Source organism: Pleurodeles waltl, chromosome 2_2 (genome assembly GCF_031143425.1).
Source record: "Pleurodeles waltl isolate 20211129_DDA chromosome 2_2, aPleWal1.hap1.20221129, whole genome shotgun sequence".
Lineage (NCBI taxonomy): Eukaryota > Metazoa > Chordata > Amphibia > Caudata > Salamandridae > Pleurodeles > Pleurodeles waltl.
In genome coordinates this window covers 993,252,089-993,267,532 of record NC_090439.1, presented here as the reverse complement: position 1 = coordinate 993,267,532, position 15,444 = coordinate 993,252,089, and the positions used below count along the sequence as shown (strand labels likewise).

The following is a 15,444-nucleotide window of genomic DNA, read 5'->3' as shown; positions in this document are numbered from 1 at the left end:
TTGAAACATTCAATCTCTTGATCAACTTACACCCACCACATAGAATTATAGGGTTGTCGGCTACAGATCAGTGGAGGGTCGAGGGTGAAGTACACTTGACAGTTCAAGCGTAATATGAATATCTCAAGACGTCTTATATTTAACCACAAAATTGTCTCATAACATTATCCCCAATCCCGCCCCCCATAACAGGATACAGCGGATACATACTCTGCTCTCAGTACTGTATTATATGATATGCAGTCAGTTTGAATAACTACATCCAGTGGGACTTTACGAATCCATCCCTGATGGAGGTCTATGGGCACTATGACCTGCTCTCTACCACATTCCCCTATCTTCAGTATCAACAACATTCTGGGTGTTACTAGTAAGCCCAATACCGTGTGGTTAGCGGTGTAGGCGGCCTCACCCATTCTGTCTCATTGTCTGTGGCCGCTTAGAAAGATTCCAGGAGAGTGTCCCATTCTAGCGCTATGGGGCGTTGCCGCATCCCTGTTTATTCCTCCCAACGAAGGGTGGTGCCTTCAGCTAGACCCCACTCACCCACCTCTGTCCTCCACTGTGCCACTGAAGGTGCCTTGACTGCTTCCCAGCACCTAGTAAGTAAGCGCTTTGCCAGCAGTAGGGCTAAATCAGCAAATCACAATGTCACCCTCCTGTTCATAGTGTGTGAGAAAAGATCCAAAAGGCAAGACTCTGCCGTTCACCATTCATCTCTCCCCATAACCTCCTCCAGTATCGTTCCAATCAGGGACCAGTTCTGGGCTATACTAGGGCAGTTCCAGAGCATGTGGATTAGCATTGCCACGTCCGCCTTGCACCTCAGGCATGCTGATGGTACTGCCGGGAATAAAGTATGTAGTCTATGCAGCCAAAGATATGCTCTGTGCAATATTGCATATTGTATAAATTGAAATCTGGTGTTTCGTGATACTCTCTTAGGGTATGCCAGGATGAAGGTCCACTCTTTATCCAGAATGTCCCTACCCACATCTCCCCCCCCCCCCCACCCACCATTTTGCTCTCAGGGGCATCAGGGGCCTCAGCAGGTGCGCTATTAGGCCTTTATAAAGCTCTCTTATTAAGTGTTTCCACATGTGCCATGGTATAAATCGCTTGAAAAAATGTTGTTCTGTCTTGCCCACTGGTCTTAGATATAATGTAGTATGTTAGTGTGTCACAGAAATAGTAAGGTGGGTAAGTTGTGTTCATGGGCAAAGTCTGTGTGCATGAGCATTGTTCGGTCTCAGAATAGCGAACCAACCCTCTCCACTACCTCCTGTGTCCATAATTGTATCCTAGCTTGGGACAAAATTCCAACGGTCGTGGGAAGCCCAAATATCAGAATATTTGGTGCATAGGGCACTATGTCGGAGGTATACCTCAAAGTAAGCTTCTAGTATTGGAGGGCTACTCGCAGTAGGAGCGGCTGCCTATCTGGAAGTCGAGACCCAGGGGAAATCAGATAATGAAGCCAGCCTCTGTGGAGCACAGACTGCATAAATTCTATTTCTTGTAGAGTCTGTCCAGCCAAACAGCTAGTATGCTAGCTACTAAAGCTGTCCCTTTACAAATGCCTTAAAGGCCTTTAGAACCAGTGCTTTCATTCCCCCCTGTTCTGTGGACATCTTCAATTTCGCTAAACTGATCCACCGCCTACTGGCACCCCGAATTATGTCAATAAAGAGAGTGTAGTGATTTAAAATAAGTAGTAGGAACCCTAACATGCACATTCATAAAATAATACATTATAAGTGGTAACATTACCATCTTTGCCAGTGCCAGCCGACCGGCTATGGACAGTGACAAAGTTGTCCAAAATCGGATATGTGATGTGAGTGAAGTTACCACTCTCTGTAAATTACCCTCTAGAAGATGTACGGGGTGATATATACATATATATATTGTTGCCTATGTCTGTCCCCCGTAATGAGAATGCAATTGATTTCCTATGATTTATTTCAAGTCCCTATAAGGGCACAAAGCCCAAAAATAGATCTTGCGCGTATAACACAATCTCATCAACGTATAAGGATACTGAGTGAGTTGTAGTTCGCAACTCAACCCCCCCCCCCCCAACTCTTGGCACACTGCTAAAGTCACTGCCCCAGTGTTTCTAACGCTAAGACAAACCGCAGGGGGGAAGTGGGCATCCCTTCCGAGTGCCCCGAAATATGGGGTAGGAATACGATGTACACTGTCCAGTCAGTGCCCTTGCCGTGGGGAAGGCATAAAGCGACTGCGCTCAACGTATGTAGGCTAGGAGGAGACCAAATCGCTCAAGAACCTTGAACATGTAGTCCCAGTTCAGTGTATCGAATACCTGATGGAGATCTAGGGAAACAACTGGCTTGGGATGTCTGTCGCCCACATAATCCATAATATGGTACAGGCGGCGAATATTAAATGACATGTTTCGGTTTGGTGCAGATCCACACTGATCTGTATATATCAGTTTGTGTGCGGAGTCTTTGCGCCAGTACTTTAGCCAGTATTTTGTATTCGGTATTTAATAATGATAATGATCTATATGAGGGCAAACTTGTTTCGGGCTTTCCAGGTTTTATTAACGAGGTCACTGTTAGCTGTTTCACAGTATCTGGAAGGCAACCGGCAGCTTTTGGTGCATTATACAGCTCTTCTAGTTGGGGAACTAGCTTTGTGCTATATGTGGAGTTCAACTCAGCTGGGAGACTGTCCCTCCCCGGTGATTTATTACAAGCCAGGTTTTTTTATGGCTTCTTGTAATTCACCTTGCGTAATCTGTGCCGTCAGGATCTCTCTCACGGTCATAAGCACTGGCAGGATAAGCACATGGAATCATTGAAGCTTTGGCCAATTCCGTGGTGGGAGAGGTCCGTATAAAACTCACAGAATTCTGTGTTAATCTGAGTGTTGACACTGGATAGTTGAGGGGTGAGTATGTGCAAGATGGGAGTGGGAGATGGTGCGTCTTTTAGTTGTGCCAATAATGTTTCTGCTTTATCTCCTTCACTATGCGATCGCTGCTTGTATGATACACCACAAGCATTTGTTCGAAGTTCTGCTTATTCAGCCCGGGCCGCCTGCAACATCTGGGCTTGGGGGGCATTGAGCACGGCCTCTGTTTCTAGCTGGCCTAACCTTTCTTCTAAGTGTGCCAACTCCTTTACTATTGTTGCTCAAGTACCCACTATAGCTCCCATTGTTGCCCCTCTAATCACTGCCCCAAATGTTTCCCACGCTATAATGAGGAAAAAGATGTCCCAGTATTTTCTGTGAAATAGTTGGCTATTACTGTAGCTACTTTATTTTTATGCACCACATCTTCTGAGAGTTGTGGTTGTAACCGCCACATAGGGATCGGAGTGGGCATCTTCCCCAGGAAAGCATCAATTCTAGAGAGTTATGATTGGACAATGTATTCCCCAAGTAGGTGGCGTGGGTTATATGAGTTTGTAGTGTAGTAGTGCATAGTATAGTGTCTAGTCGTACATGTAAACCATGTGGAAAGCAGTAAAATGAGTATTCACGCATCTCTTCATTGCTCACACGCTGTATATCAGTTGGTGTCCAGCACTGTATCCAGCCCTGTAGCGCATCTGTCTATGTGCACTGGTGCCTGGCAGTAGGGGGGTGGAGCGGTCGAGAGATGTGTATAATACTGCATTATAATCACCCACTAGCAACCTGTTGCAGTTTGCCAGGACAGTAGAAAGATGTGCCAAAAAGGTATCTTGTTCAATGTTTGGGGCGTAGATACTTCCCAGCACCACTGGCTCTCCATCTAGATTGCCCCTGAGCAGCACATACCTGCCATCTTTATCTGTTTTCGTTTGTCACTTCGAGGAGGACTCCGGAGCATAGCCATATGGCAGCTCCATGGGCAAACGCAGACTAAGAATTGTGAAACAATTGGCCTCTCCACTTTCTATGTAATTTAGCCGCCTCATGTATAGTCAGGTGGGTCTCTTGCAAGTATACTATATGTGCTTTGCGGAGGTTCAATAGAGCCAGTAGTTTGTCGCTTTTGAATAGAGCCCAATCCACACTCATTCCAGGTGATGATAATATAGTTATGTGTGGATGTCATTGTAGGACCCCGATGTACAAGATCTGGCAGAGACATGTAGATCCCAGCTGTGTGTCGTGTATACAGCTTGTGATAGATATGTAGATGTCCTCAGAGTAACATAGTAAACATTTCCCCCCAACTAATTTCAATTTTAGGCTAAGCATAAACTCACTTAGCCAAGCCAGTAATAAATGGGAAACCCTTAAGTCACAATGTAAAAGCAACATTCACTAATGAGGGTAATGGGCTTGGAAGTGATAGGCTCCACAGTAATAATAAACCAATTAGTTCAACATGATGCTCTGCTCGTAGGGCCCGTCCAGGCCTGCTAGTCGTTAGTCTGAATGCACCCTCCGTGGAGGGTAGGGCCAGGGTAACCAACGAAGGGGCCAACTGATGGTGGTTCACAGCAATGTTTTGTGATCCCAGAGATTCTGTCTATACCAGTATGTCAAATATTGAATATCGTGGGAGCTCAGTTTTCCGTGTCCCCTCCCGTTTTCTCTGCAGCGTGAGACGATCCAGGCAGTCAGATATCGGCAGTCGGGATAACACCCTTCTTGGCCCCTCCATCAATCCACAGTTACTCTCATGACATAGCTCCTTCAGCGTCATAAATTGTGGACTGTCTAGGGCGTAATAGATGGGAACAAGGTGACACTACCCTCTCAGTCTGAAACTACAGTACTATCTGTGGTGGAAGCAATGCTAGGAGGGGAGACCTGGATCTCTGTATGGATTGTATTGCTGCTTTTTGACTCTTCAAGGCCTGCATAAGTGTGGGCCCAGTACTGCCTTGGTTGGACGCCTTAGGGATCAACAGTCTTCGCTTGGCATCCAATGTTTCTTTGGTTGCAAGGGGCTGGTGGACTCCTGGTGGTTCAAGTGAGGGAAGGTCTGGTCTAGCCAATCTCGTGCTGTTTCACATGTGTCAAAGAAGAGGGTTTTTTGATTATATGTGATCTGCAACCGGGCCGGAAACGGCAATGCGTAAGAAAGGCCCTTTGCTCGGAGTCGCTGCTTCATAATCTGAAAGGATGCTGTCTGCCTCTGGACCACCAGTGTGTAATCTGGATACAGAGATATACGAGCATTGTCTATATTGAGAGGGCCTGCCTCATGTGCGGTGCGCAGGAGGGTGTTGCGGTCTCTGTAGTTCAGTACACGGGCCACGATTGAGCAGGGTGGCCCCCCTGCAGAGGCCTCCTGCTTGGGACTCTGTGTGCTCTCGCCACCGTGAAGAAGGCCGATAACCCAGTAGTCACTATGTAGCAATGTCTCCACATACTGGGTGGCATCCCACCCCTCAGTGTCCTCCGGCAGGCCAATTATGCAGATATTGTGATGGCGTGATCTTCCCTCTGAATCTTCTATCCTCTCCTGTAGGGTCCACCTGCTTCTGCAGTTGATTGATCACACCTTCACTGTCCTTCTTTCTGGGTACAAAGGCAGAAATGCCTGTCTCTGTGATTTTCACCCCATCTGCTAATTTTCCGTGTTCATCTTCAAGGAGACCAAGTTCAGTAGTGATAGACCCCAATCTTTGATCTGTTGCTAGATGCAAATCTCAGATTTCTTTCAGGATAACATCCAGCTTGTTTATGAGGGTTGTGGGGGTCCGCGAGCGTGGACGGTATATAGTCTTCGGGCATTAACACCCTAGAGCTCTGAGTATGTTGATTGCTGGCCATGTTCTTTAGGGTCCATGTGATTGCCTTTAGTGCATCCCATAGCTAAATGCTTTTTCGGCCTCCAGCAGCGCGGTCTCAATGCAAGGTATGTACTCTAGATGAGAGAGGAATATAAAGTTCCAATGACCATGCTCCTCTGCCCGTCACTTTACTTCAAGTCAGTATGATAAGCCTTTAAGATTCAGCATTCAGTCCATCGGGGGGAGGGCCAGGCCAATAATGTAATGTCCCTCTGTAACCCCCAGACATGCGACAATCTTGGCAGTATGTTTCTAGTGGCAATCCAGTTCTCTCCCCTGCTAGACCATAGTCCGGCTAGTCTCACCGTGGCCTCTCATGGGGCTGGCCCAATCGTAGAGCTGATTCTAGGCACTCTCGGGCCTCTCCCCGCACCAACTGCCTCCGGTGAATCTGCCAGTGATCCTCAGCAGAAAATGGGCTACCAGTCCTCTCGGGCCTCCTGAAGCCTTTCCCGACGCTCTCACCTCTCTCTCCCCTGCTGTCCTCTCAGGCAATTATTTACTCCCCAGCCTCTCTGACTCACCGCGTTCCTCCATTATCCAGCTGTTTCGCCGCACGCCGCCACAGTCCGGTAGTGCGGGCGGCTGCCAGGGATCATCGCAGCCGGACAGCCCAGGCCTGGCCTGTCGTGCCTTGTATGTCCTCCTCCGCAGTTCTTCTCAGATTTGCGCTGCTGGTAGCCTGTCACAGCAGCGCTCGTGGGGTGTACCTCCTAAATTCAGATGGCCCCTGGATACGCCGAGTAATGTGTGGCTGCGGGCCCGGAATGGGAGCCCCACGATCAGACGTCTGCCATCTTCGGCGGTTGGCCACATGCCCACTCCCCCCGCATAAGTAGGATTGTGCTCAGTACTGCCCCGCCCTCCCCATCTTGCCCGTTGATGGGATGTTCAGGCTCTGCTCATCCCACTATTGTGACACTATCTGGATGGAATTCACACAAACTTAACTGTCATTTACACCCTGTCGTGTGACCTGTGACAGGCTGTATGCACAGAGGGCTGGCGGCAGGAAATGCCAATTTACTAAAAGTGTCATTTTCAAACTTCATGACAAATGATAAATTTGATATAAGTTCATAGCATAGGTATCCAACATGATATTTCTACCTTCTCTTATTTAGGGATTACAGTTTATTAATCCCTTTGCTGCCAGGCCTTTTCCCCCCTCAAGTGCAAGGCTTTTTTTTGGCTATTTGGGTCAGTTTGCGCTTAGGCCCTCATAACTTTTTGTCCACATAAGCTACCCACGCCAAATTTGCCTCCTTTTTTCCCAACATCCTAGGGATTCTAGAGGTACCCAGAGTTTGTGCGTTTCCCTGGAGGAGACCAAGATATTAGCCAAAATGCAGCAAAAATGTAATTGAAAAAAAAAATGGGAATAACGGGCTGCAGAAGAAGGCTTGTGTTTTTTACTCTGAAAAAGGCATCAACAAGGGATTTGCGGTACTAAAATCACCATCTTCCCAGCTATCAGGAACAGGCTGACTTGAATCAGAAAACAACATTTTTCAACACAATTTTGGCATTTTACTGGGACCCCATTTTTACTATTTTTTGGTGCTTTCAGCCTCCTTCCAGTTAGTAATAGAAATGGGTGTGAAACCACTGCTGGATCCCGGACAGCTGACCATTTCTAAAAAGTAGACAAAATTATGAATTCAGCAAGGATTCATTTGTACAGATCCTACTAGGTTTTCCTACAGAAAATAGCAGCTAAAATGAAAAGAATATTGAAATTAAGTTAAAAAAACAGCCATTTTTCTTCACATTTTAATCTAACTTTTTCCTGCGATGTCAGATTTTCGAAAGCAATATGCTGTTACGTCTGCTGGACTCCTCTGGTTGCTGGGATATATAGGGCTTCTGGGTTCATCAAGAACTCTTGGTACCCAGAGCCAATAAAGGAGCTGCACCTTGGAATGGGTTTTAATTGTATACTGGGTAAACAGCAATTAATTTGGTGAAATAATATAAAGAGTGAAAAATAGGTATCAAGGAAACATTTGTATTTCCAAAATGGGCACAAGAAAAGGTGTTAAGAAGCAGTGGTTATTTTGCACATCTCTGAATTCCGGGCTCCCCATATTAGCATGTGAAATATAGGGCATTTCTCAAATAGACGTCTTGTTTACACACTGTCTTATATTTGGAAGGAAAAAATGTAGAGAAAGATAAGGGGCAATAACACTTGTTCTACTATTCTGTGTTTCCCCCAAGTCTCCCGATAGAAATGATACCTCACTTGCGTAGGTAGGCCTAATGCCTGTGACAGGAAACGCAACATGGACACATCTCAATTTTACATTAAAATCTAGAGGGGTTTATTGGAAAGTGCTGAGCTGTGGATTTTGGCCTGTAGCTCAGCCGGCACCTAGAGAAACCTACCAAACCTGTGCATTTCTGAAAGCTAGACAGCTGGGGGAATCCAGGATGGGGTGACTTTTTGGGCTTCCGCCAGGTTCTATTACCCAGAATCCTTTGCAAGCCTCAAAATTTGCAGAAAAAGCACTTTTTCCTCACATTTCAGTGAAAGAAAGTTCTGGAATCTGAGATGAGCCACAAATTTCCTTCCCCCCAGCGTTCCCCCAGGTCTCCCGATACAAATGGTACCTCACTTGTGTGGTTCGGCCTAGTGCTTGCGAAAGGAAATGCCCCAAAACACCTGCGTTTTTGGTCCTGGGCTCAGCAGCCATATAGGGAAACCTACCAGACCCAAACAGTTCTGAAAACTAGACACCCGAGTGAGTCCAAGGAGGTGTGATTTGTGAGAATCCCCCAGTGTTTTCTTTCTCTGAATCCCACATTTAGCTAAAAAAACAAAAAAAAAGAAAATCTAATTTTTCCCACATTTCTGTGTGGGATCAACGCACTGGCACACATTTCCTACCACCCAATGTTCCCCTCAGTCTCCCGGTAAAAATGATACCTCACTTGTTTAGGTGGGCCAAGTGCCTGTGATGGGGAAGAGCCAAAAATATGTCAAATTAGGGGGAACCACAGCTGGTCCAAAAAGGCAGTGTGAAATTAAAAAAAGAACATGTTTAGGCTAACAAGTGGGGCAGAATTTGTATAGGTATAGATGCGACGGTGCGGGGTGGTAGGAATTTTGTGGATTCCTGCAGTTTCTGGAAGGTTCCATCACAAAAAATGTGGGGAAATGTGTGATTTCAAGCAAAGTTGGAGGTTTGCAGGGCATTGTGGTAGGAAAATGGTGCGTGGTGCATGTGAAGCACACCACGCTGGACTCGCCCAGATGTTTAGTTTTCAGATGTGTCTAGGTCCCGTAGATTTTTCTACATGGCAGCATCCCAAAGTCCAAAAAGCACAGTCCTCACCATTCCAAGTGGGACGATTTTGAGAGTTAGACAAGCTCTCATGGCCAAAATGTAAAACCAAAACCCAAAATAATCAAATGTCCTCTTGCTTGCCATGGGATAAGATGTTTTAGTATACGGGGGAGAGCTGAAAGACTGTTACCCCCTTAAGTTGGGGTGGGGGCATAACCATGCCCATACTGGTTGGTAGCCACCACCCCACTATTTTATTTATTTTTATTTCCTGGCATCCAGTAGGCTTTCTGCACCCCATGGAGTGGATCGGGTGTAATTGCCCCATCTGCCCACCGGTGGGCAGAACAACTTTGTCCTCATTTATTTAGGGTGGGGGTATGGCCATACCCCCACATTTTGTTTTTTAAATAAATCTTCCCTGGTCTCTGGTGGGCTTTCCCTTGGGGCAGATGGGCCTTAGAAAAATAGGGGGGCAGAAATGGGCAATGGGAAGCGACCCTTGCCTGAGGGGCTTCTCCCTTGCCCCCAAACAAAACACACCAATCCCAGGTGCCTAAGTGGTTTCTGCCTCCCCCTGGGGGAAGATCGGCCTAATAGAAATAGGGGGGAAGAAATGGCCTAAAATAAAATTGTCCCCTAGGGGAGCAACCCTTGCCTAAGGGGTCGCTCCCCATCTGTATAAAAAACAAAAAAAACCTGGTGCCTAGTAGTTTCTGCCTCCATTGGGGGCAGATAGGCCTAATTAAAATAGGCCGATGTGCCTCCAAGGGGGGCAGAAATGGCCTTAAACAAATTTGCCCCCTCCCCCCACAGGGAGCAACCTTTGCATAAGGGGTCATTCCCCTTGCTTGAAATTGACCTAAAAAATAAAATCCCTGGTGTCTATTGGCTTAATAAAAATAGCCCGCTCTGCCCCCAAAGGGGGGAAGAAGTGGCATAAAGATAATTTGCCCCCCAGGGGAGCGACCCTTGCCTTCACAATCAGGCTGCAGAAATGCTCACAGGGACATCAAAGAAAAGGAAAGACCTTTCCTTTCCTCTTCCTTGGTGCCTCTCCCGCCCCCAGCCTGTGATAGGAAGAGAAATGCAATAGCATGAGCTTCCATCACAGTGGGGGCGGCCTCTGATGAGGTCAGCGTGCGATCACATCACCAGATATCACTTGGGGGTGGGGTGGAAGGGGAAACGATTCCTCTTCAATCTCTGCCCATGGGAGTGGGGTGCGAGGCCCTCTGGGGAGCGCTAGTGCTTCCCCGAGGGCCCATTCCTGGACGAGGTGGTTACGTCCCTGGCGCCTGAGTGCCACGGCAGCGGACGTACCCACCTCATTGAAGGCACCAGAGGGGTTAAAATTAATAACGTATTCCCAATGTTGTCCTATTGGAAGGGTAGGCCTCATAGTAGTGAAAAACAAAGTTATGAGTTTGTCACTACCAGGAATTATAAAGTATATGTCCTACCCTTTAATGACATACCACCCTACCCTATGGGCTACCTATGGCCCACCGTCAGGTTGGCTTTGAAGTAATAAAAGGGGAGTTTAAGGCGTGGCAAGGAGTTTTAAATGCCAAGTCAACATGGCAGTGGAACAACGCATTCAGGCTGTAATGGTAGGCCTGGGACAGGTGTTGAAGTTCTATTTAGGTATATAGTACAATAAGTGCTGCAGGCACACTAGTAGCATTTAATTAACAGGCCCTGAGTGTATGGTATACCACACTATGTAGGGACTTAAATGTAAATTAAACATGCCAATCAGCTATATACCAATGAAACCCTGTTTAGGAGAGTGAGTTGAAGTGCTTTGGCACTAGTTAGCAGTGGTAAAGTGCACAGTCCTAAAGCTGACAGAAGCAAAAATACAAGAAAATAGAGGCAAGCAGGCAAAATGTTTGGGGGAAGACCACCCTAAGGCTGACTGGTATAAGACCCATTCTGGAAAAACAAGATGGAATATGTGCATTTTGATAAATAATGGGTCTTATGATGTGGCATAGCCTTTTTTACTCTCTGTATTACATACAGCTCTCTACCAAGTTTTTACAGGAAGTTTTGATGACAAACGTACTATTTTGCCACCCTTTTGTTTACAGTTGCCTTGGGAATTTGAGCACCCACACCCTGGCATGAAGTAGCACTTTCTGGTACACCACAGAAAAGCAGTGGAATATTTCATTCAGCACCTTTGAACTTTAGCCAATTTACGTACAAATTGTGCAGTAAAGTACCCCATTTGGTCTTGTATTTTCAAAATGTTCTTGCAGGATAGAACCCTCCCTGAGCCCCTCTTCAAAATGTCAGCCTTGCTCGCTTGCTCCGATTATCTGTACATGTGTATGCCCCACCTCTTTCAAAGTTTACCAGCTGCCCCAGTTTGGAAGACATCACAGTCTTAGGGAGTGAGTACTAAACAGAGCTTACCCATATGGTTGAGGTGGACGGTCACGCTTAGTCATGAGGGGTATGAATGGAAATAGGCATTTGTCCAGACCGGTTCACTCTCTGTTAAATATTTTTATTGGATTCCATGATTCTCGAACAATTTAAGGCAAGTATTAAGTAATCAAGCAAATACATGTTCCAAAAAGGAAAATGTTATATGACAATAAAATGCATAAAACGTTCAAGATGGTCAGGTTTCATTGCAAGTTGGTTACTTGAAGAGGAGGTTTGTGAATGATAGCCGCAGTTCATTTAAGTGCATTATTCCAGGTTCTGGTTTTTCTGTGAGTGAGACAGATTGCATTCCACCATTACAAAAAGTTCGGAAGGTTATAGTCAGTCCATCAGGTGGTTCCTGACAAAGTCAATAAACTTTATCTTAAGAACATCTAGAGGTTTGTTGGAAGGTGGCATAGCAACAACAGATCTTTGAGGAGAAGTCATGAACTGGGGAGGTTATTTAATTGGAAATCTAGGATTGATGAACTCAAAAATCCTTTAATCTGCATTTTTAAGAATTGAATTATGACACAGCACAAACATTGGATTACATCAGTTCGAACTGCTGTTCTAGCAGGGTGTTAATCAAATGAATAATTTTTTTTTTTAAAGTGAAAAGGCACTCCCTATTGGAGTAAATGTGCCTGTAGAAATAATTGGTGTTGAATTTTGGACACCTTTATAAAATATCCAGCTTTCTAAGGAGCAGTGAGCTGCTATAAAACTACTCTCATAAACATGCAAACCTCTAAGTTCTTCAACCCTTCCAAATGGGGAAAGTCTTCAAAGATGCATTTCATTGAGCTACAAAGCAGAAAGCCTATAATCCTTCCTTTCAGTCTAGGCAGCTTTACCTCTTCCTGTGACCAACCAACAGATCAATATAACTGGTTCCCAATGCCTCTTCTTATCTAAGCCTACCACTGTCTGTAAATAGGAAAACACCCCCACTCCTACGTTTTCAACTGGTTTTATTTGAGATTTTCTATTTTTGATACTATCAAAGTCTTTACTCTTTTTTTTTTTAGTTTACTCTTCTGAAAAACGAATATTCTATTGCGTTTTGTTTTTTTAAACGGTCCCAGTGCTAGTGATCAGAGCAGCAGTAAGAGGTCAGTACAGTCTCCCCAGCTGTAAGAGTTTCCTCGCATGCGGCTAGATAGCCGAGCACGACACTTCCAAGTTATCTGGACCTACTCTGGGTATTGCTCACTCTCTTCATTCAGGTGGTGGTGCTCTTTTGATTTGGGACATTAAAAGAGCGTCCTTTGATAAGGTAACTTTTATGGCACATATGATTTTCAAAGCTCAGTAGCCTCAATCTTTATATCCCAAAGAAGCACCAGAGTCTAGGGAGGTCGATATCCACTGAGACGTATTTGTCTAAGTACCGGAGCAACACAACAAGCACTTAATGCAAGTCATGTGAAAACCTGAGCCTAAATACTCCAGTCCCCTGACTGCACAACTTTGTCTCGCAGATACTCCAACATATTGATACCCTCCAAACAAGCAGGGTGGGATAAGACTCACTTTTTTCCCCCTTATGTGTAAATATTGCACACGGTTGATGGGAGGGTTGCAGTGGTGCAACGAAGGCAATCTTCCAAAACAATTATCCAGTATCTAGCACACTCGCTGGCGTGAGGTCGTTGGTAAACGTAACTATATGCTTTCCTAATTTTTCACTTTCATTCGTAGGTCTGCAATGTGGTGTGCATTTTTGTTTTGCAGCATGTTTTATCCGCTCTTCAAATGAAGAGCGACGGAGTATGTTTAAGAATTGCTAAAACTAAATTTGAGTTATATTGTTGGACGTTTTCAGTGATATTTATTCTGTGACCTAGAGACCAGCACTATCTGACTGCAGTACAGACACGGAAGCCTAAGTTGGATCTGTGTTGCCATCTTCTAGTTCGCAGTCGTGCAATTGTTATGGTTTGCTTCCCAGCAGTTTTCAGTAAGGCATAACAAAAGAAACGTTTTTTCCAATTTAACAACAAGCTGCAATAACTTGTGTTACAGATTTGAAAAACTAGTATTACTGTTAACATAGGTTAAATTAAGATATTTCAGATTGGTTAAGCAAATTCATATGAAGTATTTTTGTATTCATACTCTAATTTGGTATTACTCCTCTTTTCCAGTTGGCTTGCACAACGCATTACCTTTCATAGGATTTGGCTTCCTGGATAATGCCATTATGATTGTTGCTGTAAGTATGCATTCTTCCCTGATTTTCCAAACGGATGACTTCATTGATGCAATTTGAAAAAAAATATTTTGTATGCTGAGAGTTTGAGGAATTTCACTTGACTTTGTTTTTCAGATTTGTGCATTGCACTAATTGCATATTTTGCTTAGGTAAGTGGTTCCCCCCACATTTTCATTACTGGATTCCGAGGACCCCCACTGAATTATTATTGGAATACAGGTACCCCCTACTGAGTCATTACTGAAGTCGGGGGACCTAATCTTTTAATATTATTTAATTTTCTAAGCAGCTGTGGACCCCCTGAGGAGGCTTCGCTGACCCTCAGGGGTCCCCGGACCACAGGTTGGGAACCACTAGCTGAGGTGGTTACACTCTGCCATTTCGTAATGGGACAACAAGCAGCATTGTTAGTCTGCAGATGCATCATGAACTACAGCTTGTAATTGAGAGCCGGTGTGTAGTCTTTGGTGTGTTCACTTTGTAGACATGGCATTTTAAATATTTATATTTTTTGTTGTGTTCAGAAGTGGGTGCTTTTGTGATGCGTTAACCTTTTATAAGGACAAAGTGGTAGCCACGAATTGCTCTTGTGCGCTCATTTGATTTACTTCATCATGGTTACGTATTGGATTTATGGTTGGTTTTGTTCACAGAATAGGCATTCTTAATGAAGCAGTGAACATACTGATTCCTCATCAAAAGTATCTACCAACCAATATTTTACTGTGTATGCTTTTAAGTTTATCATGAACAAAACGACCTCCATCTTGTGATTCATTTTCCTAACGCTCTTCCTTGATCATACAACTTTACTGCAATAGTGTAGTGTGTTCATCAAATGGGGCCTACGTGCTGCTTTGGTGTAGCCCAAGACGCTGCTTCATTACAGGATTTGCTTTTTAGGACAGCTAGGTGCAGCTTGCACACTAACTAGCATGAAACATGTTTAATGTTGCTAATGTTTGTTTCTTAGGGAATGCGGGGCACTCTATCAAGGTTTCCCATTTCCTTTTGATATGACACTTTTTAGGTGAGAGCACTATCCTTTGGGAGTTAAATTATCACTCCATCCCTGATCCTTTTAGGGGACAGTTAGCAACCCAGAACGCATGGAAACCGCACCAGCAAGAATGCCTAGTGGGGTTGTGTTGGCCTACAACAACCTAAACTTTCACAGTCAAGCATTTGTGTGCTGATTTAAGTTCAGGCACCTGTGGGTGGGAATGCAAAACTTATAGAACTAGACTTGAGCCCTAGTTTGATCACTAATCCTGCTGCAGAGAATAGAAGGCATGGGATGTGATTCACACTCACAGAAATGGTTTAGTTCCTCTTTTTCTTGGGCACAAACCATATTTTTAACTTCACTTATGAGGATAATTCTATCTCCTACAATGTGCCATGGAGTCAATATGGTCCTCCTGTCTCTAGTATTATGCTGCTCATTAGCTGAGCTCCTGTTCCACAGGGTGTGCAATTCAATATGCACACCAATGATACTTGACTTGTATTTAAAATTCATCAGGTGAAGTATCCATACACTCTGCAGTGCATACCGTATGATAGTCTTGGGCATTCCCTTAAGGTTGCACGTCACTCAATGGCCCAATTATGTTTTTGTTAAGCTTAATTCAGTGAAAACCGAGCTCCTGATCACCTGTAGTACTATCAGACCACAGGGTGACAAATGTCCAGTCTTAATTGGTTCTTTCCTTCAGCTTTAGGA

The 15,444-nt window shown here is 44.8% G+C and overlaps 1 protein-coding gene across 2 annotated transcripts in view; it reads left to right on the top strand.

The window, feature by feature from the left end:
* The window catches only part of TMEM65 (transmembrane protein 65), a 188,875-nt gene that overhangs the window by 74,430 nt on the left and 99,001 nt on the right, over positions 1-15,444 (top strand). For both annotated transcript variants that reach the window (XM_069220716.1, XM_069220717.1), the window contains one exon: positions 13,651-13,718. In XM_069220716.1, coding sequence (XP_069076817.1) covers positions 13,651-13,718 — 68 coding nt within the window. The remainder of the gene's footprint in view (positions 1-13,650; positions 13,719-15,444) is intronic.